Source organism: Zingiber officinale, chromosome 1A (genome assembly GCF_018446385.1).
Source record: "Zingiber officinale cultivar Zhangliang chromosome 1A, Zo_v1.1, whole genome shotgun sequence".
Classification (NCBI taxonomy): Eukaryota; Viridiplantae; Streptophyta; class Magnoliopsida; order Zingiberales; family Zingiberaceae; genus Zingiber; species Zingiber officinale.
The window spans coordinates 182,999,698-183,024,975 of record NC_055987.1 but is presented as its reverse complement, the minus strand read 5'-3'; the positions used below and the strand labels follow the sequence as shown (position 1 = coordinate 183,024,975).

Genomic DNA, 25,278 nt, shown 5'->3' with positions numbered 1-25,278 from the left:
TCAGTTACGTATTGTTAGCCTGAAATCGACCAACCCCGCCCCGTTACCTGCTTCATGTGATGGTTGTCTGATGGCGGGTCCCGCAAAGATTTAACCGCAAGGGCAAGTATCGGAGACGAAGTGGGTGAGCGTTGAGGGCAAAGAAAAGAAAAAGGAAGCGGCGTGAACAGGCAACCCGCCTCGCAGCGGATGGGCTGAAGACGTGGGTCGCCGTTGAGACATCGCTTTCGGGCGCGGCCCCCAGACGTGGCGAAATCCTAGGCGCTGTGTGTCGTACGGGTGTGATACGGGAGGGGACTGTTGGTTTCGGTCCCCGCCCAAAACGGCGCCAACGCCCTGCCGTGAACAAAGTAATATATTCGTTTCTCTTTTTTGGTAATTTTGAAACTGCCACCATTATTGTTTAAAAAAATATCCTTTAAATTTTCATTAATTTTCTACCCTCCAAGAATTTTATTTTTATAAAAATATCTCTTATATTATAATAATAAATAATCATATTGCTAAATTAATTAATTCTTGTCACGAAACAATAAATAAATCTGTACGTGAATGAAATCGACAGAGATGTAGGGCATGGGGGACGGATGCCAACATGCGCCCACAGCATTTATCATTACGATGATAATTTCGAGAATTCGATATCTAACGGGTAATTTTTTTGAAACCCAATTACATAATTGGATATAGAAATTATTAGATTCGCATATCTAGGACTATAAATGAATCAAACTCTCATGAACAAGTTTGATTTTCAACTTGATAAGAATTTATTTATGTTCGTTCAATATACATAAAATTAATTAAACAAACAAATTTGAATAGCTATTAAGCTAAACAAATAAACTTGAACACATATGTGTTCAGCTCGTTAACATTCATAAACAACATTCGTGAATAATATTCATGAACTATATTCATTAATAAAACTCTTTTCAATATGTTAAATAAATAATAAAATAAAATAAATTTAAATTATCAAGTTTAATAACCAATCAAACAACTAAAAATTTTAAACAATCAAACAAGATTCAATTGAAAGTTTGATAACAACTAAATGAATCAAGCTCGAACCAAGCTTAAGACAAACTTAAATTGAGAGTTTGATAACATCTAAATGAACCAATCTCGAGTCAAGCTTCAAACAAACTCAAGCTCATAAAAAATAAATCAAATCAAGCTTGAACACTGATTTCAAAAACTTGATTCATTTTAAACTCGACTCGATTAGATATATATATTAAATTAAAAATCTTATCTTTTTCTTCTCCCCATTTCCAATCTTGTCATTTTCCCTTCTAGGTAATGTATCATATAAATATTTAATCTATTTTTGTTAAATTATATCTTTTATATATAATGTTAATTATAATATAATTTACTCAACCATAGTTGACTGCAATGATACAAATTATTAAGACAGAGAATATTATATACTCCAATGGATATGAGAATAAAGATAGATAATGAATATAAGAACATAATAAAAATTGAATATCCGATAGGAATGTGAATAAGAATGGATATAATAAATGAAAATGGAATATATGAAATCTAATTCAAATTCGATCTATTAACATCCCTAATCATTATCTAGTGGTCGTATAGATTCAAAGCTCAGATCAGTATTTTTATGTTCACTTCCCACGGAAGGGAAAAATTCCCTATAGTTACGGAGGCGATTGCACCGCACCTGATTTGTTGATCTCAATGCAACTGCAATCATGATGTGTTTGAATCTTCTCTATAAAGGTTGTCACGGACTCCATGAATCTTTGTATCTCATCAAACATTTAATGTGATCACAAGTATGTAAAAGGGTGTTCTAGTGCTTCATGCTAACTACATTGTTGTGTTAGAGACCCAATAATCGACTGCAAACCACACCTCTCAGCCCAACTAATTTACAAAGCATTTCAATTATTAGATGAATTATTAGTTATCTAATACTTTTAGGTTAAATCAAGCATTAATAAATACTTTGTAAAAATAAATTACTTACCTCACCCCATATTTAACAAGGAAACACATATATAAATAGTTGTTAGTAAAAATAATTAAATTATAATAAGAAAGAAAAAAAACTACAATTCATTGCTATGCTTAGGCCATATGATGGGTATTTAACAGCATACAATTTTGAGATTCACATCATACTTCCACAACCTCTACATGCATCCACAACTGTTATAATTCCGGCCGCACTGACAGTAATAAATCATAAAGTCACCAATGTGCACGAAATATAATGGGAGTCACTTGACCCATGGGAAAGATCCATATACAGGGTGAAGTTTAATGATAGAGTTCCATCAAATGGAGTACGTGCATAAGTGTTTACGAATTAATAGTTAATATGTAATTGATATATTTACTAAAAATGACGAAATTAAGAATATACTATCTTAAAGTTCTCCCACAATAAACACTAAAATTATATGTGGTTAGGAGCAATATAATCATGCTGGTAATATAATTAGATTTGAAAGGTAAGGATTACATATTGTTGGTCTTACAATTCATATTAAAATACTTTATTACATATTGTTGATCATTTATAATTCATATTACATTACTATAGTTTTAAAATTATACAAACACAGTAATTAATCTTGTACTGATTAACCCTCATCAAATATAGTCTAAGTGTCACTTTAATAGATTCAAATGTTAGAAAAGTACAATTGTGGTAACGAATACGTTCGCCCTCAGCACCCCCGTCAATCCATCCCAGGGCCAACACGGAGGAGATAAATCACGGACGGCTACTAGCCTTTGGAATAGTGACTAGCACATAAAGGAGATATTTACCTCAACTTTACCGAGATTCGAACCCCAGATCTCATTGTGACAACACCTCATGTACTAGCTACTAGACCCATCCGATGGGACAAATATTAGAAAAAAAACAAGACCATATGGATAATTGTGCTAAAGGGATAAAATTTTCAATAAACCTTCATGTATTACTTTTAAGGAAAAGGTATAATTATAATAATTACATTCAAATGATAAAATAAATTGAAAATAAAATATTTTACGTGGCTCAAGAACTCGCGACCGTATACAATAAGGTTGTAGACTTACGATGACGAGGCTACAAACTCATAGCCTGGCCTTGTCACAATGGAACTCATGGCGACGAGGACATAAATAATTCATTCTCCCCAGTACTTCCGTTAGTCCGTCCCTAGACTAATAGAAAAAAATAAATCATGAATAACTACTATTATTAGACAATTTAGCATATGGAAAAAGTAAGTATCCGACTACTAGTCGGATTTGACTCTCAAAACTTATGATGGTACTATCACTATACACTAGCCAATTAAACGTCAACTGTTTGTTTCGAGGGACTGACACAAATTCCTTACCTGCAACGCGGTGATATTACGAGAGGAGATTCTCTGGACCGTTTTTTGTGATCTAGAGGATGCTCCCTTTCCATGCATTGGTGGGGATGCATGGTCCCCACCTATTTTACAAGTGGGGATTATGCATCTCTATCAATACATGTAAGGGGAGCATTCTTTGGACTGCAAAAGTGGTTCAGCGGATCCGACCTAGTGATGTTATCTAGTCAGTCACGGCCATCTCATCAGGATTACTTTTCTTCCTTGTTTACTTTCTATTATGTCTTTCTTATCTTTTATTTCTTTCCTTTTCCTAGGATATTTTTTCTTAATTAATTCCTTTTCCTATAATGCCTAAAAGACTTCTGATTTATAAAAATTTTATATAATTCTCATTTTCAAGATATAAAAATCAATAACTAAAAAAAGCATATTGTAAATACATACATCATATTCAAAGTAAAAACCTATGATATAAGATTACAACGGAGCCTGAGATAAGCTTATCAACAACTAAGTCCATGATTTATTTGTGAGTTTTATTCGTGAATAGGAATGAATCAAATTCTAAGTTTGTAGATTCGGGGTCAGATCAAATTGACCATAATCGGATAGATAGGATCAGATATTGTTTCTATTAATTCAAATAGAAATGCTAGAAACAATCTTCTAAGTCCAATTAACTCACTCGAATACCATAAAATAGATATCCAAAACTAATTATAAAGAAAGGAACAAAAGAAAATATTCATGATGATAAAAAATACCGAATATCAATTAAATTTTTAAATAGTCTCAAAACTCTAACGATGCAACAAAAGTAATCCTAATATAATGATAAAAATTATTCGAAACCTCCAAAAAATCTTTAAACAATATTTTTTGAGTATAAAACTAGGCAATTATGGGTTACGCCGTTAATAAATATAAATCTCTAAACGAATTTCGATTTGATATAGTGCGTCTCATGATTCAACCCGAATCATAAGTTATAACCTCTCAAAGTATAGAATCATAGGATCATATAATCATATCAATCCCACAGATCCTATACGATCCCAATGTTCATGCTCTGATTCCACTTCAAAACTCAATCTCCATCGATCCCGGATCAATTTAGTGTTTTCAGATTGTAAAATCGTACGATCCTATTATCTGGATTGTGATTTGGCAAACCATGATCAAATTTATTTAATATGTAAGTTTATAATTTCATAATGTAAATGAGCTTCATAATGTAACCATCATATACATTTACAGGTCAACCCCTGTTGCGGATGAAGTTAAATAGAGATGAGATGAAAACTTCTGGACTTCGCCCGTTAAAGAAGGCAAGTAGAGCCATGTTGATTTAAATGTAAGAATCTATTTCCTTTACTAAGATTGAATTGGGAAGAAATATAAAGCATGAAAGAATATAGCTATTAAGAACATTATATTGCTCTATTTATAGATATAGATGGGGAAATGTCGGGATCAAAATGAGGATATAGAATTCCTCCCGATGTCCCAGAATTGAGATTAGCAAAACAAGCCCGGAATGAATTGGACCGAACAAATGGCAATCCGCAATTTGTGGGTATGAATTTGGGTCCTTCATTGCAGCCAATGTTTGGCCAAACCTTCCTCAGTATCCGTTTCTACAGAATATTCAACAGTTCTACTTCTTGAGTATCAGTTTATACAGTATATTCAAGTATCAACAGTTCTACAAACACCACCAGCACCACAGGAATCTCATAGAAGTTTTGCAGTGCAATAGTTTAATGTTAATGTTTAGAATTTTGAATTGTATTCATGAAATATTCAAAAGCTTAGAAGTAGATCAATAGGATAAGATGAAGGAAAATAAATTGATATTATATAGACATATGTTCTTAATAGATTCTATGGGAAAAATTATTAGAGTGGAAGGTGTAACTAGTAGATGGAGAAATAAATAAAAAATAATTTAATTGACTTTAATATTAAAAGTAATTTTGCCTTCCGAAAAGCTCAATAAAAGGATAATCTTCCTATAGCTAATTTTCAATAGTCAGCACAAACATGAAAATGATGATGGAACAAAAGTAAAAGATGCAAGCACTCTTTTTCAGCAATTACCTTAAGGTTTCTCATGTGGCTTTTCCTCGCCAAACCACCTTGGAGGATCAAATCCAGTACCACCTGCATTATAACTAAGAATTTATTGCAAAGAGAAATAAATAGCTAAATAAAACCAAAGAGAAATAATATGGAAAATATAGCTAAATAAATATTGCAAGCATTCAAGTAACCAAATTGTTAAGCTTTCCACATCAGGTTGGAGCATAATATGGTTGCAAAGATACTTAAGAGGGGAAAAGAAAGCCAAAAAGGGATGGCACTCGTTTAAATTGGTTTGATACCCTTAAACAGGTTTAGGACAAAATTTGATAAAATGGTCGATACTTTCGACAAGTATAGGAATGGATTTAGGTTTAAAGATTTGAGTAGTGATATCCAAAAATATTTCATTGATTAAATAGTTACTTTTCCCTTTTCCCCGACTGTATGTTAGTGTTCCAGTTGAGTTTCAATGGGTACCCAACCCATTTATTTGGTTACATTGTCCATCTCAACGTATGAATGGAAACAAATAGAGCAATAGATACTTTGTTTTTTGTTTTTTTTTTACAACCCAAGTGTCTAATTCTTACGACCCAACTAATCCAGAGGTGACCGGCCCAATCCCATAGAAGTTTCCCACCTGTCCTAGGGTAAATCACGTAAGCGTTGCAGCAAGTCGTCGACAGTGGACCCCCGCGGTTTTCGCCGTTCTAGTAAGACCATCCATCGCCGAATCGATACTTCGCCCGTGAAGGCAAACTCGAGCATTTTTTCCACCCATGGATACTTCGGCCCACAACTGCCCAACCTAAATTTTTCCACTAAATTTAGCACCAGCCCATGTCCCAGCAGAGGCGTGACACTCACTTTAGCTCCACTATGCCTTAACCATTGCGCCATGCCTGTGGGGGCAAGCAATAGATACTTTGTGCTAGATATAGGGATTGCACTAGGTGTATGATCTAGATTTTTTTCCTTATATAAACCCTCTTTTTGCAATTAAATAAAGCATGTTCTATTTGGTGATATATTTATGTTTTTGGCTCTTTTAGCCGTTGTTTGGAATGTTAAATTGGGGTTAAATCCTTCTCAAAACAAGAATTTAATCCTAAGATTAATAGAAAACGAGTTTGCTATATGCCCAATTGAAGTTGTTTGGACCTTTATTTGGTTAAGATTGGGTTCAAGGGATTTGGGTTTGGGCTAGGGCTAGGGCTAGGGCTTGGGCTTGGGCTTGGTCTGGTGATATAAGGTTTGCTTTTACCAATTGATAGAGCATAAGTTTTGGGAGAGGAGGTGAGCAGTGGTTGACACGTCCACTTGTGCACAAGAAAGATTCTAAGCACAACCCCCCTCCTTGAGGATTTTATAGGATCAACAACTCCCTCCTCAATAACTCTCCAAAACCAATTCTTCCCAAAGTAAGCTCTCTTCTCCATCTAACTTTCAGCCTTAGCCCATCTCAACATTATGAAATGGGTACTAATAGAGCAATACATGGCAAATATTGGGACATGTTAGGTATTATAAACTCCCTTTTGCAATTGGTAATATACTTGTGGTGTTTGGGCTCTTTAGGTATTGTTGGGATGTTAAATTAGGAATAGGACCTCCACAAAATAAGAATTTAATAATAGGATGAGTAGAGATTGAGTTGGATTTGGTTTGAGTTCAAACCAAAATTCTTCAAGCTTTTTTCAGTTTAGTTTAGTCTGGGTTCAAAGGGTTGGTTTAGTTTTGGCAGCATAAAATTTTTCGCAAGTGGTAACTTGAAATTTTAGCATGCCATTGCCTAGGACTAGGATACAAAATGGAATAATATGTAATTGGCTATAAATATAAAATACCTAAAATTAACCATTTTACTCGATCCGACTCAGAAATTTTTGCTGCAAGATTTGATTTCACTCCTATTCAACTAGGAACAAGATAATGTATAGCTAATACTCAAAGACAACAAAGAAATGTGCATAAATTGTGAAAACTACATAACTAATTGGCACTCGCAAATAATCCTAAAACTTTGAAAGCAAACCTCAACACACAAGAGAGAATGAGTATGCCAATGAAGAAATGTAAATAACAGAGAATCAAACCGAGAGGATTGCAACGGCAGAGACGCCAAGCAGTCAAAATTGTTCCCTTTAATACTCCATACTTCTTATATGCCTCCATCGAATACACACTGCACGTAGGCACACACCGACAGCTTGGCAGCATTAACGGCGAAATTTCTCCTGATCAACATAAATTAATTTCAATCTACATGTTGCTAAAACATCAAGAAACAGACACAGAAACAGTCCGACATCAAAATAACATATTTTTTATTCAGTTTCTAGCTTACATAATTCAGTATAACCCAAATTGAAGGAATATGCTTACTCTTGTAGAACTTGAGCACCGACAAAGCCACTCTGACGCCCAAATCCTCGACTTCCTCATCTGGAATCGAAACGAGCGAATGGGGGGAAATAAGCTGACTCCAATTCCAGCTAAAATTAGATGACAGTAGACGAAAGCAGATATTAGGACTGTACCTGGCGGCGCATCCCAGTTCGGATCTTCTTCTTCTTCTTCCGGTCTCTCCGTGGCGGATGATCGGGCGGCGCAAGTCGATTGTCTCGTCCGTACCGAATCTGATAAGAAACGATCGGAAAATGGGGGGAAACATGATTGAGGAAGCGGGGACGATCCGTAGGGATGCAAAAAAACGGATTGACGGGGTCGAGGGAGGAGGCGAGGAGCTGTTCCGGAGGAAGAGTGACACAAAGCGGCCTGCGAGTAGATTGGGGTTGCAACCGACGCCATTGCCATTTTCGCCCAGACCGTTTTGGAGAACGTAATTGCTTCACATTTTACGTTGTTTATCCGCAATTGGTAATTTATTTTAATTAACATTAAATATTTAATTTATACCGATTAATGCTAAAATATCAATCCAATAATATTTAATTTATGTCAATTAATTCTGAGATACTTCAATCAATCCGATCTCATAAAAATTTCTCTATCCATCTTTATTTTATTCTTAGATCTTAGAATCTTTCAGTTAATCAAAAAAATACCTCGTCTAGCAAAACTCTTATGACTTAAAAAACTGTTAAATTTTATAAATTTATAGTATATAAGATATTTCAAAAATCAACTTAGCACTAAAAATAATCACAAGCTAAAATCAAAATCTTAGTGATATGTTCAATGCTAAAGTTAGCAGCTCAGCACTTAATTTTGCTCAAAATGCGAGCTCCATTTAATAAATTCAAAGCTAAACTTGGCAGCTCGATGAATCAATGGTAATGCATGGATACAACCAACGAGGAGAAAATAGCATCATCACTCAAACAAACATATCAATCAGTAATCAATCCATCAAGAAATAGCAAACATAAGGAGTTTCAACATACAATACAAACGTAACAATACAATTAAGACTAACAAAATTGCAAGCCAGAACAGAGTTTCAAAATTTTCTGATAGGTTTGTCCCCTCTGCAGCAACAGGTGCCAGTGGTCTTTAGATTATCTTCTTAATCCAAACATATATAACATCCTTTTAGCTGCCGCAGTCCTGCTAGCGAGTAGCCAACAAGCAAAAGTATACAAACTTAAGACTTGATAGAACATTCACACCATCTCAGTGGAAAATCCATCCTGTGATCTTGTCATCTTTGGCGGGGCGTTTGATGAGATGGAGTTCAAATGTTCAATAATGAAAAGTAATAATAAGAAGAAAGAAGATTAATTATACACGTTTTGTTCAGCATGGGAGTTCCCTATCACAAATGCTTTTCACTTGGGCGAGAGCCTTTTGCAAATTAAATATTTCCTCTTCCCTACGACGCAGATCCTCTCTCAATTTCTCAATCTCTTTAACATGGTCACAAGGATACGAACACGTTTTTAGCCGTTTTGAGCCATTGCCATCTATTGCTTGTTGCTGCAAGGGCTCAGCATTCTCATCTCGCAACATCTTTGACACATCTGGGTCGTTAGTCATCTTGCGGACATATAACTGGGTCGTTTTCCCGCTGCCAAGTTTCAAAGAGACAGATTTCTGGAGGCGGCCAGCTGAATCCTGATCAAAGAAAGAGAGAATTAAAGTTGAACATTGCGAAACCCTAACTTCTCGCTCATATGGCATAAAACTACTTTTACAATAAGAGAAAAAGAACAACTCCAGTCATAATTTCCATCATATCACACAACACCATCACTAAAAAAAAGAGCTTGATAGCAATAGTATACAAAGTAATTTCCACTAATCATTGCATAAATTACATATATCAAAGCAATTTAACATTTTTCTTCAGACATTAAATAATTTCTACCTATGCATGCATGGATGGAGAAGAATAGTAATTTTGAAATGGGTAAGTTCAACGAATAAAAGAGGAGGGTTGCATTAGGTTGTCAGCAACGTTAAAACTATGGTAAATATTCAATGAATAGATCCATTAAACTATTTGTTGTTAAGAGGGTCCGATTGTAACATCTCGACAAGGACCACAACATATCCAGAACTCGGGTGTAGTACTAAATATAAAAGAGTTCGTGTTGCACGGTCTGACTATAACGTATCGGCAAGGACTGCTACTTCTTCGAGAGAACATGGGTGTAGTGTTAAATAGATGAGTTTTCACACCATAGGTTAAATAAGAACAAATATGATAGAAAAACTAATAATCTAAGATAGAGACGTAAAAAGATTCATATAACCAACCCCACCTAGTGGAATAAGGCTTGGTTGTTGTTGTAAGCAACGGAATACAATTTTTTATCTTCAATGAATAGTGCCTCTAATTTAACTATGTGATGGAAATGAACTTAAAGAGAGGTCACGGCTGCACATCCAAATCAATCTCTTAATTAATTTAATCGTAACACTTTTTATGCTTGTGTAAGCCAACAATGGTGTGAACAATCATGATGTGATGGTTCATCCAACAAGCACACATATCTTCCTAAGCTATCTAACCCCGATATGCTCAGGTATCTTTCAGCATTCTAATAGCTGCTGTGAGACAAGGATTGCTCCTTTTGATTCACAAGAATCATATAGTAATAGTATTGTCTGCACCAAGCTGATGTCAGGTGGTCTCTAAACCTTCTCCCGTCAACAGCTTCCCCCAACTTTTTAAAGGAACTAAAAGTGTGAGTGAGTGAGTGTGTGTGTGTGTGGGGGAGGATCCAAATTATTCCTGTTTTTTCTGTTATTCTACGAAAGTAGACAAAGGGAAATGACTACTTTCCCTCTATTTGGGCTCCCTTCCTCCCAAGGAAACACAACAACATAGATAAAAACTAGAAAGTAAAGGATGAATAAATAAAGCAGAGAGAATCCCACCTAATAGATTAATAATTCTGGATTGATGACCCTCCTGTAAGAACAATTCTTTGCTCATCACTAATAACCTCAAAGGGCTTGTTGGATGGCGGGGCATCTGGTTTGTTGGATGGCGGGGCATCTGGTTGTTGGAATAAGCTTAAGGCATAATGATTGGGCTTTGGACGATAAGCCCAAGTGCCCGAAGGGTTAGGCAGTTAACCCTGATGAAAATGAGAACATTGGAGGCTTTAGGATATGGAGAACTTACCAGCTCCAAGGAACATGCTGTCAAGGTGTCCAACTTAGTATCGCATTGATAAGAGAAGGATCGATGATGTTTAGTTTTTAAAAAAGGTTCTTTATTAATGCCCCCCTCCTAAATGGACTAGTTATTTTGGCTTGGTAGACCCTTTACTCCTCATAATGTAAATAGCTGATGTCATCATTACATTAGTTATCTTTGGCGGTAACAAAAAAATAACCTTGAAAAGCAAACCTTTGTTAAATTGCCATTAACTTTGTCAAATGCTTTATCTGCCTGTACAGGACTTCTGAAGACAGCACATGTCGTGTAACTTTCAACTCGCTGCTTTGTAGCAGACTGTAAAGGGGAAATATCTACTATCAATAACATTCTAACATTTTATGCGAGTATTAAATATGAGCAGATAGAAACCTCAATTGTGACGTCATCATCTCCAGGAAACAGCAAGTGTAACTCTTGAGCAGGTATTTCAACTGGAATATTGTGCAGCAGTAGTTTTGCCGAGTCACAACGTGGCATCTAGAGATATTAACATAAAAAAACAGCTAAATTTGTGAATATAGGTACATAGAAGATTTTAAAAAAACAACCATGGTCATTTATTCAATTAAAAATTAGCAATGTGTTAGTCCCAACTTAGATAACAAAAAAAAAACAACTATGGTTGTTCAGTTAAAAGTCAGCTATGAATTAGCCCCAACTTACTTCGACATCTGTGGTAACAATGAGATCCTCATATCCATGTTCTAGCTTAGCGAGTACTAGCTTCATAGCAGCTTGTGCATCATTAAGACAATTATGTGGTTCTCCATCATTACGAACTGGAAAACCCAACACTACCTGCAGATCATGAAGTTGAATAACTGAAGAATCCTGTGTTGCTAACATTACATTACATTACATAGAGAATAAAAGAAAGCAATTAAAATGCACATAGCAATCCACAACTCATAAGAACTTCAGGTGAGCTAAAAGGAAGTAGGATTTTTTAATGCAATTCGAAAAAAGGAAAATTAGTCAGTCAATACATTCCACTTTTAAGTCAATATCAGATTTACAATCAAAAAATAAAAATAAAAGATCATGCCAATATATCTCTTAATATATAATACAGGTCAAATTAGTTCATGATAAATTGATTTGACATGATTTTAGATTTAGGTAAGCTCCACAAATGGGAGAATTAACTGATTATTATATTGAAACTGAAGCTCTTGCAACTAATACAACTTGAGAAACTAAGAACCTGGAAATTTCAATGCAACATAACTGAAATCTATATTAACAAAATATTAACAGAGAACCAATACCTTTCTACTGACATGAATCACTGTCCAACATAAGAAATGACGAGTACCTTAGTTTCCCCCAGTTCATGTTGTAAGATAGTATAAATGGCGGTCATATGCTACTCGAAGCATTTAATTTTTTAAATCGGATTGGTTAGCTGAGTTTAGCCACCAATATCAATTGAACTAGTTTCAATAACATCAATGTCAAAAGAAATATAGGCCTTGGGGATGCAAGCTACAATTTTACTACAGAATCTTCAACTAGCTCTTGTGCCTAAAACTACCAAGGAAAGCCAACCTATGTAAGCAAGATGAAAATTCTGGTTCCATGTGCTCACTGTGGAGAAAATAAGGAACACAGAGAACATATAGTGCACACATACCCACTAGCAAATCTCGGCATATATAACCGCACACCAAATAGCACCCTCTCATGCCACAAGCAACCTACACATCAAATTGGTGGAAGTGGAGAATGGAACCATGGCAAGGAGCAATAGCATGATAGCACGATCAGGCAATTTAATAATTCTTGAAAACACTCCAATATCAGAAGACAAATGGATTACTTTTACAAATTTCTATATGGTATTTAAAGTTTGTTCCTTAGGTTTCTTGATGCATTACTAATGCTACATTCTCAAGATGAAGTCTACTTGGTTGTTCATAGTATCATTTTATTTGTAAATTATGAAATCATAAATCTGACCTAGGCCATATACCTCAATAAATCAATGTCAAAGAGAAGAACTAGGATCAACCACTTCAATTTTTATTGAATCTGAATAAGCTTCAGCGAGTTTGATCATTTCATGGCCAAACTAGCAAAAAAGAAGCTGAGATCCATTCATTAGATAACACCAGAAAAGAATTTAACTTAGTTATCATAACACCATCGATAAGTAGAATTCACATCTCCAAGTCATTAAATAATTCAAAAAGCCATCAATAAGTGAAACTAGCAATAACAACTTGTCAACCAATTTAGTATGAATGACTTTATTGTTAATTACACTAGATATTTCTAATAATTATATTTATAACCACTTATGTGATTTCTTTGGGAAATTGAATAGAGAGAAATTTTATTGCCAAACTATGTCAACAAATAAGCAAATACAAGCAAAGATGCTTCTCATAAAATACACACCTTAAATTCTACTCATATGCCAATCTGTCTCTAAAATCATAGTTGTCATTGTCATCAGCAACAAGCCGTGTATGTTCCAACTATTTAGGATCAAGATCATCTACATAAATCTTATCCCTCATTGAGCTCTACACAAGAGTCTATCACTAATAATTTCCAAATCAATTAAATTAACTGTTTTCTTTTTTCCAAATTGAGAACTTACACTGTCTATCACTTACACCTTCCACTCCAATCAATTTAACTCTTATAACAATAACATCACAACAAAACAGTCAGCAGTCTACTTCAAGCAATTCCAAGCTGTCTTAGTGTTGTCTTGTTGTTGCTTGTAGCAGTTGTTGCTAATGGTAATTACTTAGACCTCAACGCAAGAGGAGCTAGCAATCACAGAGCAGGAGGTTGGGAATAATGAAGGAGCAGCCCAAGATACTAAGTGTCATCGACATCATCTCATATATTTTTGTCTTTTGATCTATAATCTATTAAAGCTACACCAAATTACTCTTGGATAACTATTACCCGAATGTTGTTGATATCAAATTTTGTCTTATCTAGTTGTCGCGTCTTAAATTATTTAAATTTTTTAATGGCCAACTAAGATGGTCTGAACCAACTCATGGCCTTTAGGGTTCTAGTATTGTCTAACTACAATTTGGTTGACTCCAACTCGTAGATGCAGAAATTATACCGGCGTTAGTCCAAACTGGGCTCAATTTAGACCTATTACAAGTAAATTAGGGTTTAACAAAGTTTAAAGGACAGTTTGATCTTCTTAACAAGGTCAACGAAAAACTTACAGAGTCTCTTCCCTTCTCTCCCTATGTGGCTCATACCCTCGCCACGTACCATCTCAACTGTTGGTGCAACGGGGACGGGCAAGAGGGGGGTAAATTGTCTGCAAATAAAAACTATACCCTCCTCAACCAATTTAAACTCAAATAGATGCAATAGTTATAAATTTAAACAAAACTAAACTATGAACAGAAAAGAAAGACTCAGCTATTTACTTGGTTAAAACCAAGAAGGTTGTAAATCCAAGGCAGTAAGAAAGCGCTATGAACAATCTCCTTCTCTGAAGGCGGAGAAACCTTTTACACACTTGGAAGTACAGAACTATTGCTAGAATGTAAGTGTAGTTCGATTTCGTTGTTTTCTAATAGCTACCCAAGACCCCCTTTATATAGGGGTTCTAAAGCTTATCAGCTAACCTGATCTTCGGGATCAGGTTTAGACTCGAGAGGGATCGGTCGACCGATCCCCAGGTTTGGTCGACCGAACTTGCTGTACCTGTCCAGGCTTCCGTCCAGGTGCAGTCTCTCTGGATCGAGCTTGGGTTCGGTCGACCGATCCAGTTGAGTTGGCCCGATCAAAATGCTCGACTGAGTCTGTGGATTATCTTCGATTCGATTGACCGATCAGAGTGTTCGGTCGACCGATCAGTTCGGCTGGCTGCTGACGTGTCTTCTGATGTGTCACCAACGGTTCTGATTAAAAGGGGTTCGGTCGACCGAACCGTTGACAAGCCAACTTCCTGTTGACTTGCTCTGGTTCGGTTTGCTTAGGTGATTTCGACCATCCGGAATAGGGCTCACCCGAACTCAATTCCTGGCCTTCTCCTTGAGCAGTTTTCCGTCTCGGCTTTACGTCCCTCAAACGCCGCGCACGTTCTTCACACCCACCGGTGTACTCTTTCGCAGTTCTCTCGTCCTTCGGCTCCCTTCCCGTGCCGTCCTTCTCGCTAGCTGCGTCTTCCGCTCGACTTCCTGCGCTCCTAAGTTCCTACACACTTAGACACAGGGATCAGACAAACAGGACTTAACCTAAACTTGGTTGATCACATCAAAACTACCACGGGGTCCAACAATCTTCTTCTTCCATCTCGCGATCAAAGCCGGAATACACAAGCATTCTCATTTCAACATAATCTTTATTCTTTGTTCTCCAAAATTCACATGAATAACTATCTAGGGACTATATTATAAATTTTCATACATAAATAAAAGTCATATGCAAATCTTTTTTCTCTATATTACTCCATTGTTGTCTTATTAAACAATCAAATAATTCAAGAACTAAGCCAGAAAAGAGAGATGAAAACAGTTGCCAAAAATACAAAGTGAGCTACTAGAAATTAATAATAAAGAGTGGATATATCAGAATTCAAAAATAAAAAACAGTCAACAAATCTGCAAAGCCATTATGGGATAAAACAGGCCTATGTGATACGAAACAGAGGGCAAGACATGAAGGAGATTATAATATCTAAAAAGTAGAATAAAAACAACATGGTCATTTCATAAGTAGACTTATCTGGAACAAGATATTGGCAACTCTAGAATTATTCTATACTAGTGTAACAAAAACTCAGCAGTCTGTAGAAAAATATAAATAACACATGCATGGAATTCTTTTATTCACATACCTTGCACAATGTGTTTAAGGAAGGTGAAAAGTTAGGTAAGTCCACAAACTTGAAGATACATACGGTGTCGATGACTCTAAGATGATCAACTTTTACAGCTGTAAAACGTAAAAGATGGGAAGTCATGCATCTTGTCTACCACATCTTGTGTAAACTTTGTTGGGCTACTGTTATGAGCATATAAAAATTAGAAAATAGATTGCATTCTAGTAAGAAAATATAACAAGGCATACCACGTAAATCATTATACAAGCTATGGCCCACTAGGATTGTTCCATGTGATAAAAGTTTCTTCAAAGATTTCTGTATAAAGGAACATTAACTATGGGAAAAAAAATGCAATACTGCAAATATAAGTGGATGATGAACTACCTGTATATCAGCTAAGGAGCATGTTACTCCTTCTAAATCTTTTGAATCTATCCCAGTAATGTTGGTTCTATAGTCAGCAACAGGCTTCATGGGATTTACAAGTTGATCAAGTTTCACCTGAAGGCAGACATTTAAATGCAAGCATCATGTAAGAGTACGAAAACATATAGCCTAAAAATCCAGATATGCACTTGTGTAATATATGTTTATTATATATCAATAAGCTGTGTACGTTTTAAAGAATGAATACAGCTCAAAGAAATTGAAATCTAAGTCCAGGAGAGAAAAAATAAGCCTAGCATGAAGATTAATATCATCTAAAAAGTTCCGCAAGCTAGAGAACTAAATGTCCTCTACTTTGAGCCATGGTTTAAAATTTTGTATCATGCTGGGGAAACATGTGAAATTTGTCGTTCCGTCTGCCACCCAATACAAGCACCACAGGCCACCGTGACCTCTGTGGGATTGCAGCGCCCTCGCGACCATTCGGAGGTTGCCGTGGCAACCTCCGAAAATCCCGCATTTTTTAAAAATATATATATATATATTTAATTTGTATTTTTAATTCTTTAATATTTAGGTTAAAATTTTTAATTTTAATTAATATATTTTATATTTAAAGATTACCGAAATCATATCAGCTCAGCATGATACAATACCGAAATCGTATCATTCCGATGATAAATAGAAACTCTGGTATGGGTCAAAACCTTAAACCATGCTTTAAGCATCCCTTATCTCAATTGCAAATAAGTTTAACTTTCTAGTTACCAAAGGCAAGCATAGAAAATGATATTATGTAGTCCCTATCAACACTTTCATGTTAGAACAGCAAAAGTTCTTTTGTAATGCATTCTTAACACTACCATTTCTCTCATAGTAACACATCTCATAATGTTAAGACAGTTTTTCTTAGTAGCACGTCGCATAACATTTATAGTAAATCTATCCGAACTTATATTCCTAATGACCTGTCTGAAGAAACATTCAAATGAAGAAACAAAGTACAATTTTTTTGAGTCAGATTGATGCATCTATAGAGGACAGAAATTCAACAAAGATGCATGGCTTTCATTAGGGCAATCAGAGAAAGATGGGTGGGTCACAATTTTTCAACTTATGCAAAATGAGAAAAATGATTACAGATGTTTCATCCAATAAATTTTTATCAATATCTCTTAAGCATGTGTGTCTTGCCTAATCATCGCATTGGATGGGCTTAAAGTGGTAAATAGAAAAGGCATCACCCTCAAGATTGCATGCTTTTAGCATTCAACTGTCATTGTTCACCGTTTAATTCTATGGACAATAGCATTGTGTATAATTTAATTCTCTAAACAATAGATTGTGTATCATTCTACCTGCAAATCTTGATCCACTACACATACTTTCACCACTGCTTCAGTACCATCCTCACAAAGAGCCATCTCACAATCAATCGCAAGCATAGTTTCTGATTTCATTGCTTCAAAAAATTCGCCAAGATGAGTAGTTACCCATCCCTAAAACATAAATCAATTAATTAGCCAAAATTTTGACATAAGCATTCATACCAAAAAAAAAAAACAAAAACAAAAAAATTATACTTAGACTCATACATCTATAACTCAGAAAAGTTAAGAAAAACATACAACATATATTGAGCAAAGAATGCATATGAGAAACAGAAGAAAGTTAAACAGTGTTTGATTAAAAAAACACCCTGCATTAATGAAAAATTTAGTTTTATGCATGTTGTGGAGGCCAAAGCAATCCCTTCTTTCAGTCAGGTGACCAGCATCAGCAGTTCTTTATCAATAATACATCTAGACAATGTCAAACATGAATATGACCACTGTAAAATCATACCAATGAAAAATATAAATCCTATTGTTCTATAGGGGAAAAAACTAAAGCAACATCTAAAAGAAACTGAACGAATATTATCAACAAATAAATAACCAAAATATCATAATACTCAATAATAATATCGCTGATATATGATAAATTTAAAACGTAATGAAAAAAAAGTATAGATCACATTGAATTTGTATAATGAGAAAATTGTAAACATAGAAAAATAATAGCAGAAATATAGAACTAAATTTCAATCTTGATTCTGATTGCAATATCACAATAAAACAAACAAAATGATTTATTGACATTTATTTCAAGATGACAGTAGAAGAATCAATCTGTATGAGAATAAAAATCGGTGAAAAAGTAAAGATCCAATGAATTACCTCACAAAATTTTCTACTAAAACTAGTTATGATCAATCTTAATTACACTTACACTTCATGCATTATGTGTTGGTCCCTAAAACAGTTAATGGAAGGTTTGACACAAGGCGAGACTAATCAGATATAATAGCACGTACCCTTAAATAACTAAAAATCAAGATAGAAAACGTTTACATTTTCATATTGTTCTAATGTAATTGTGCATATCACACTTTTACTCATAAATAGTCCATAAATGCAAAAAAAAACTCTTGTCCAACAATAAGACAATAAGATATGTAAATGTTCTTCATGCCAAGGTACATCTGGTTCCAAGAGTTCAAGAGTCAGTTAAGATAAATCCTTTCATGGGAATACGTTATACATATAGTGAGGAGTAGATAATTCCAATAGTTAGTTCAAGCTATGGATGATGTTGGACTTTGTATTATATTTGCATAGAGATATTTTTCTTTGATCTCTGAAAGAGACATATTGCTAACTGCTATCAGCTATAAATTATCAACTAATAAAATTTTGGGCAATTCTCGGGCAGAGAAAATTTTGCTTATTGCTTAGAGATACTGTGTCTGAAAGTCACTGAAATGAGAAAAATTATCATTTAAGCTAACTTTTATGCTAAACTATCCACATCAAATAACAATATAATCTTCACCTTCCAATATAGGCAAAAAATGCTTCAGTATATTAAATAAAAAATTCATTCCAGAAAGAACAAAAAAGCACTTTGCAATGGGCAATGGCCAACACACCTCATCATAGAATGGGAAACAGAACTCTTTTGTGTACTTTGGATGTTCCATTGTCAAACGGACCAACCTCTGCAGTTCAATATGATTAGAGGTATTACCACCCGAAGTAAGGAAAATAACTTTTCCAATAAACAAAAAAAAAAAAAAAAAAAAAACTAGCAAAGCAAAAATGAAAGAACGTGCTTATCAGAAAATAGGCAATAGAAGCAAATTTTGGAGTAGATATTATGATTACAGTGTTTTTACAGTTGTAGAACAAGAAAGACTGAAGAAACTACATACTGAAGCATTAGAGGAATTGAATTCTGAACATTATGATCAGTTCCTATATATCCATTGAGGTTAAACCTTACTAGGTTCAATCTACATAGATACAACAGAAACAAAAAGTATGAATTGTTAGTCTAAAATGTAAAGATATCATCCAAATAACTAAAAATCCTCTCTTTTTTGGCTGGCCAATGTAGGCCCTTCCAAAGGTCAACTAAGGTCCAACTGTTTCATAATAAAAAAAACAAAGGCAACCATTTATAACCAGAGTGGCAAACTTCCAATGAGAAACAACTATGTTCCCAAACAATTTTGATATTAGATATTGACATTGGGATAACCAAACCCAAAGCATAAACAATACTGTAAAAGGCATATCCAAAAGGATTTTTCATTTTTGTTTGGTATCATTTACAGAGAATACTTCAAACTTAGTAAAAGAAAGTACTTATAAAGAAAAGGAAATGCATATAAATTTGGGAAAGAAACTGATTAAGTGTCGATTACATACTTGCTTAGGTGATTCAAGATGTGCAAAATCCTTGAACTGCTTCATCGCATTATGATCATTATTCCTTCTTATTATTTTATTGAACACCTAACTCCAAGATCACAAGTTTAAATACCAATCACACCATATCATCAAAAGCCTCTTTCAGTAATTACCTTCTGTTGTTCTTTTGTAAATGTTTGCAGAAAATCAACCAAAAGTTCTCTTGATCTCCTAATTGGGTCACTTAAGCCAGAACCTTTCTTATCGTGACACTGTAAGAAGTCTTTCCATCCTCCTGCAGCACCTTTCAGTCCTTGTCTTTGAGTAAGTCTTACCATCTCAGCAAGGACCTACAATAGTAAGTTTGATTAATCTGATATAAGATAGAGAAAAAAAAAAAACTTATGTTTGGCATGCATAATTACATATCCAAATGCAAAAGAGCTTTCACATATGCTATTATCCTTTAATGAGATAAATGCCATCTATTAAAGAGGAATATAGTATCCTAGCATAGAATGTTAATGTTAATAGACATTAGGAAAATACTTGAAAACTAATAGCATATAAAGGATAAGGAGATGCATGTCCTTTTAACTAAATGATTCTTCTTTTTTCAACCACTTAACTCTATAATTTTCTATCTTAAATATACCAGTAGGATTTAGATCCTTCTTAATTGTGCTACCTCCTGATTAATAGAAGATGTCTTTTTTGGAAGTTGGTTGCTGAGAAATTAACAGTATAGGCCTACAAACCTCTCTGACAGCTATGGAAGTGCTAACTTTTGTTATTTGAACAAATATCATTTTAAATTTCACTAACTTTGAGAAGAAGTTTATTGAAGTCAGTGGGTGATATCCTTGGAGATTTCTAGAGTCAAATAAAACTTGCAAAACTTTTTAGCAACAATGGACGCAAAGAGATTAACCGCAAAGTGGAAATTAATTACACTGTATTTTTTATATGGCAACCTGACAATTACACAATTCCATGGAGGAACATTTCCAATCAACAACCCAACTCCAATTATCAAATAGTTTACCTATTCAAATCCTATAGGTGGTTTGCATGGACAGCGAAATATTTTCAATCTTGCCCAACTTCAATATTAAAATATTTTGCCAATTTAGATCCTGAGTTATTTCATCTCAAAATATTCTGAAGCAAGTGCTCTCCCCTCTCTATAAGTCTAGAAAGCAACTGTGCGCTCTCTCTCAAGTTTTTCAAATCCGATGAGCAACAATGCTTTTGCATTCTAAAATTATTTCCAACTTCGGCCATATCTCCTTTTTCAATACCTCAACATTTGTTTGTGACTTCCATAATATCTTAAATTTGTCAAACCAAAAGATATGTAAATATCATAATCAATTTAGTAAGCTGTCTTACGTATCTCATATAGAGATCATAATTCCGAAAAAGGGGTAAGATATGGTTAAAGGATTATTATGTTAAATGGTTTATGAAAAAATGATACAATATCACGGTAACCATTTTTTCGGTCAATACATTGGTATCATAAGAGCTATATTTGCAACAGCTGTAAATATACTATTGGATCCTAAACCTGTGAAGAATTTAACCTCATATCATGTTAGCGTTATTTAATGAATACAAAGTAGAAATCTAATTTCAATCTCCTAATAGAATAAAGCAGTTAAAACTTGGATATAAATAGGGCATCTTGTCATTGGCCATAACAAGCTACCTAGGTCTAATATTCTAATTGGTTAAAAGAAAGTTAAAAATATTTTTGTGCATTAATTACACTTGAACTCTTGCATCTACTAAGATAATCATAATTAAATTTGAGAAGAAAAATAACATTGATGAGTCTTCTATTTTTAACAGTAAATTTTTTATGCCTATTGCTTAGGTCTAATTGATTGAGGCTTACATAATAATTTTCAAATTTTATTAAAACATGAAATTAAAAATATTTTAGGATATTTTTGAATTTCACTAATTATAGAAAACAAAATAATCAAATCTTGTTTTTCAAGAAAAGAGGATTGTACAAGAAAGCTTAAGCTTCATCCCCTGAACCTTCAAAACATAATGTTGATGCATCACAAAATGAACTTCCAATAAAGATTCCTAGAGTTGAATGATATGAGTATGATCTACTATCCATTGTTGTGATGAAATCTGTGGCAAATCTAAAGGTTGAACCATATCAACTAACTTTGCCTATAGATTATATTGATAAGAATAGACATAGTTTTATTGCTCCATGGTACAAATTATTTCTCTGTAGGATGAAATATTCCCCTACCAAGAATATTGCATTTTGCCTTTCATATTTTATCTTCATGTCTAATTATAGATGAATCATGGGATATATCACAAAGAAAGTAAATGATTATTGTACTAAAGTTTGTTTACAAATAAGGCTTCATTCTAGAATGATTATTCATGTAGCAGAGACTAACCCTTTGAAAGTAAAAATTTACAATTTATTTTCATGTCATAGTCTCCGTTTGCAATATATTAAAAGGCCAAGAATACGATAGTGCTAGCAATATAAGTGGGGAGTATAAATGGGGAACTTCCAATAAAGATTCCTATGGAGAATTATTTGTGGAGAATTACTATGGAGAATTATTTTCAAATTTATGTGTTAATGACCACTGTGGCTTTTCAGTTATTGAAATTGAATAATACATTTAATGATGATATTGTGGTAATCACGATTAGTTCAGCCTTGGAAGTTGGAACCAAGATGCATATAAAACTTTAATATAGAAACATCAGCAAACTTGTAGAAAGTTATATTCTAAGGATTTCACAGAAAAACTGAACAAGAAAAGTTGCACTTAAAAGTATCTCATTGTCACATTTCAAAAGTTTTGATCATCCAAAATTTATCAAAAAATTTTTGGATATCTGATATTTATTCTTTTACTTGCATTGCGAACTTTTGCTACAGTTATATATGTGGTTAATTTGCAAAAGATTTGGATTAATTTTACAACAAAGTGTAATCGAGAACAATCACATTGATTATGATAATTACTTTTACTTTTAATTTGTTTTTAAGCCGACCTCTCGCCCTTCATTTGTTATTGAGGTAGGCCTATTTTTTTAAAAAAAAAAAAACAAAACCTGGCAGCGTGTATGGTAAGAGTTTTAGTTCTCCTTCAATTTTGTATTAAATATACAAGATATAAAATTTTGCGCCTTAAGAAAAAATAACGATAACCAGTAAACACAGAAGAAGAAGAAGAAAAGTGTATACCTCCTTGCTGGCACGATCAATCGCCTTTCCCATTGTAGTGTCAGCAGGGACACTCGCTACTTTGTTGAAAGGAGGGATAAGATAGAAGAGGCTGTTAAAGAATATGAACAAACTCTGTAAAAAATCTCAAACTTCCAAGTGACTGTATTTTAGCCATCCCTCAACCCCTTGTCTTCCAAGGAGTAGAAAAGCGATGAGAGAAAACCTAGTAGCAACAAGAGAGTGAACTACGGGAGAGTGAGGAAGAAATAGACGTCAGAAAAGAGGGTACGGCGATGGCGGATGAAAGCTCGGCCGAGCAAACAGGATGATGAGGACGGCGGATTAGGTTAGAAGGTGTTTTCGAATTTGTGACAAAACTGGTCTAATAATCATTAGTTTTAGAATTTATTAGATTAATTTCATAATATTAAAATAAATGCTAAATTTAAGAAAATATTTTTTTAAAAAAAATAATAATAAAGATCAACGTTATATAAAATGAATAAGTTTATAAGTAAACTATTTAAAAAAACAAAAGTAATTTATAAAATAATAAATTTATTTAAAATTAATCATCTTGTAATTTTAATAAGAGATTAATTCATCTTACCGTTAGACTTATCCATAATACCTGAAAATTATTCACTAAAATTATCATTTTTATAACTAAACTACTTGCACTCATAGCAACCTGGTTAAAATATATACATACAATAAACTAAGTGACTCAAATTAGTATGTACAAAAATTCTTGCTACCCTCGACTCATGTTTTGTTCCGTCTGAAAACGTTATGGAGTGAGTCAAAAATAATTGTCATGGTAGATTGGACACTTAGTTCAAAACCCAATTTACTGAACCGATTAACTAAAATCAATCAAACTTTTTAAAAAAATCTCTAAAATCAAACTGTTAAATATTGATTAGTTTTATTTTTTACTGAATTAACTAAACTTATTCATAATTCTATATTTTATCCGATGTTAACTTTTTATTTGGTTAATTCAAAATTAGGGACTTGGGGTTTTCGAGTTTAGAAATTTAAGTTTGACTTATTTGATTTATTTAGTTTAATTAAATTAAAAATTTTAAAATTAAAACTGAATTAATCAAAAATTTTAAAAAGGAAAAAAAAATCAAAATTTTAAAGTAACTGAACTGAACTTTTAAATTTAGTTGACTCAGTTTATTTAGGTTACTCGAATTTTTATTGGACCTAACTAGTCATGGAGAGAAGTTCGGGTGGCCGATGACAAAGTAAGCTCCTGAGATCTCTAAAATACTCTGGACAAGATTAGAATTGGAACGAGCTAAAGAGTACCGAGGATGTTTGGTTTTAGTTCAGAAAGTGTTTTTGAATTCATCTTGAACACGATGAACTGGTCCAATAATCATCAATTTTGGAATTTATTAAATTAATTTTATAATCTTTTTAAAAATGTTAAATTTAAGAATTTATTTAAAAAAATAATTAAGATCAAAGTCATGTTAAATTGATAGGTTTATAAGTAAATTATTTTTTTTAAAAAATAAAAGTAAGTTAAAATATGATAAATTTATTTAAATTTAATCATCTAGTAATTTTAATTAAAGGATAATTCATCTTACATGTATCCCCTAATACCTCTCAATTATTCTACTAAAATTATGCACACATATAATAAATCAAGTTGGCTCAAATCAATTGAATTAAAAAATTCTTAATTTCCTAGGCTTACCTTTAGTAAGTCTATACAAAATTATAGGATCAAATTTAACTATAAATTACAATAAGATTAAAAGACTTCATTTAAATCACTAAGAGTTTATTTTTAGAGAAATGATATGCTAAAGGAAAAAAAATTTAAGAAAAAGTTCAAGAATAGACATATAAAGTCATGGTACACCATTTCACTTTTTGTAAGCTCCATTACTTTATATGTCTATCCTTCAGCTTTTCTTTAAATTTTTTTCCTTGAACATATCATTTTTCTTATTTTTAATTAACTAAATACATCATCTATCATTTTTACGATGCTTCCCAGAATTTTGAACTTAATAATCTCT

The 25,278-nt window shown here is 33.6% G+C and overlaps 2 protein-coding genes across 4 annotated transcripts; both read right to left on the bottom strand.

The window, feature by feature from the left end:
- Positions 1–4,603: 4,603 nt before the first annotated feature.
- On the bottom strand, positions 4,604–8,310 carry LOC122038583 (UPF0161 protein At3g09310-like). Of its 2 annotated transcripts, XM_042598385.1 has the most exons (5): positions 7,982–8,310; positions 7,827–7,886; positions 7,538–7,678; positions 5,457–5,519; positions 4,604–4,993 (listed from the first exon to the last, which is right to left on the bottom strand). In XM_042598385.1, the coding sequence occupies exons 1-4, from the start codon at positions 8,256–8,258 to the stop codon at positions 5,458–5,460; spliced, it is 540 nt and encodes a 179-aa protein (XP_042454319.1). In that variant the 5' UTR covers positions 8,259–8,310; the 3' UTR covers positions 4,604–4,993; position 5,457. The 2 variants fall into 2 exon arrangements, with proteins under 2 accessions (XP_042454319.1, XP_042454320.1); XM_042598386.1 differs by lacking the exon at positions 4,604–4,993 and having other exon boundaries at positions 5,284–5,519.
- Positions 8,311–8,749: 439 nt separating this feature from the next.
- On the bottom strand, positions 8,750–23,607 carry LOC122038582 (small RNA degrading nuclease 1-like). 2 transcript variants are annotated; one of them, XR_006127903.1, is made up of 12 exons: positions 23,252–23,607; positions 20,184–20,360; positions 20,029–20,115; positions 19,248–19,316; positions 17,635–17,775; positions 16,274–16,390; positions 16,135–16,204; positions 15,902–15,999; positions 11,740–11,874; positions 11,446–11,553; positions 10,788–11,370; positions 8,750–9,518 (listed from the first exon to the last, which is right to left on the bottom strand). XR_006127903.1 is itself a non-coding variant. In XM_042598384.1 (12 exons), the coding sequence occupies exons 1-12, from the start codon at positions 23,282–23,284 to the stop codon at positions 9,201–9,203; spliced, it is 1,458 nt and encodes a 485-aa protein (XP_042454318.1). In that variant the 5' UTR covers positions 23,285–23,607; the 3' UTR covers positions 8,750–9,200. The 2 variants fall into 2 exon arrangements, 1 of the variants encoding a protein (XP_042454318.1); XM_042598384.1 differs by having other exon boundaries at positions 11,266–11,370.
- Positions 23,608–25,278: the final 1,671 nt, after the last annotated feature.

What these genes read in the sequence shown, in the direction of transcription:
- LOC122038582 (XM_042598384.1), bottom strand. Translation starts at nt 23,284, where the DNA reads ATGGGAAAGGCGATTGATCGTGCCAGCAAGGAG. An exon ending in TTGATCGTGCCAGCAAGGAG is followed by an intron (nt 20,361 to 23,251) that starts GTATACACTTTT and finishes TTACTATTGTAG; the next exon opens with GTCCTTGCTGAGATGGTAAG. An exon ending in TTAATGGCAATTTAACAAAG is followed by an intron (nt 9,519 to 11,265) that starts GTTTGCTTTTCA and finishes TTCTTTGATCAG; the next exon opens with GATTCAGCTGGCCGCCTCCA.
- LOC122038583 (XM_042598385.1), bottom strand. Translation starts at nt 8,258, where the DNA reads ATGGCAATGGCGTCGGTTGCAACCCCAATCTACTCGCAGGCCGCTTTG. An exon ending in GAACTGGGATGCGCCGCCAG is followed by an intron (nt 7,887 to 7,981) that starts GTACAGTCCTAA and finishes TTTCGATTCCAG; the next exon opens with ATGAGGAAGTCGAGGATTTG. An exon ending in CTGCCGTTGCAATCCTCTCG is followed by an intron (nt 5,520 to 7,537) that starts GTTTGATTCTCT and finishes GTTATAATGCAG; the next exon opens with GTGGTACTGGATTTGATCCT.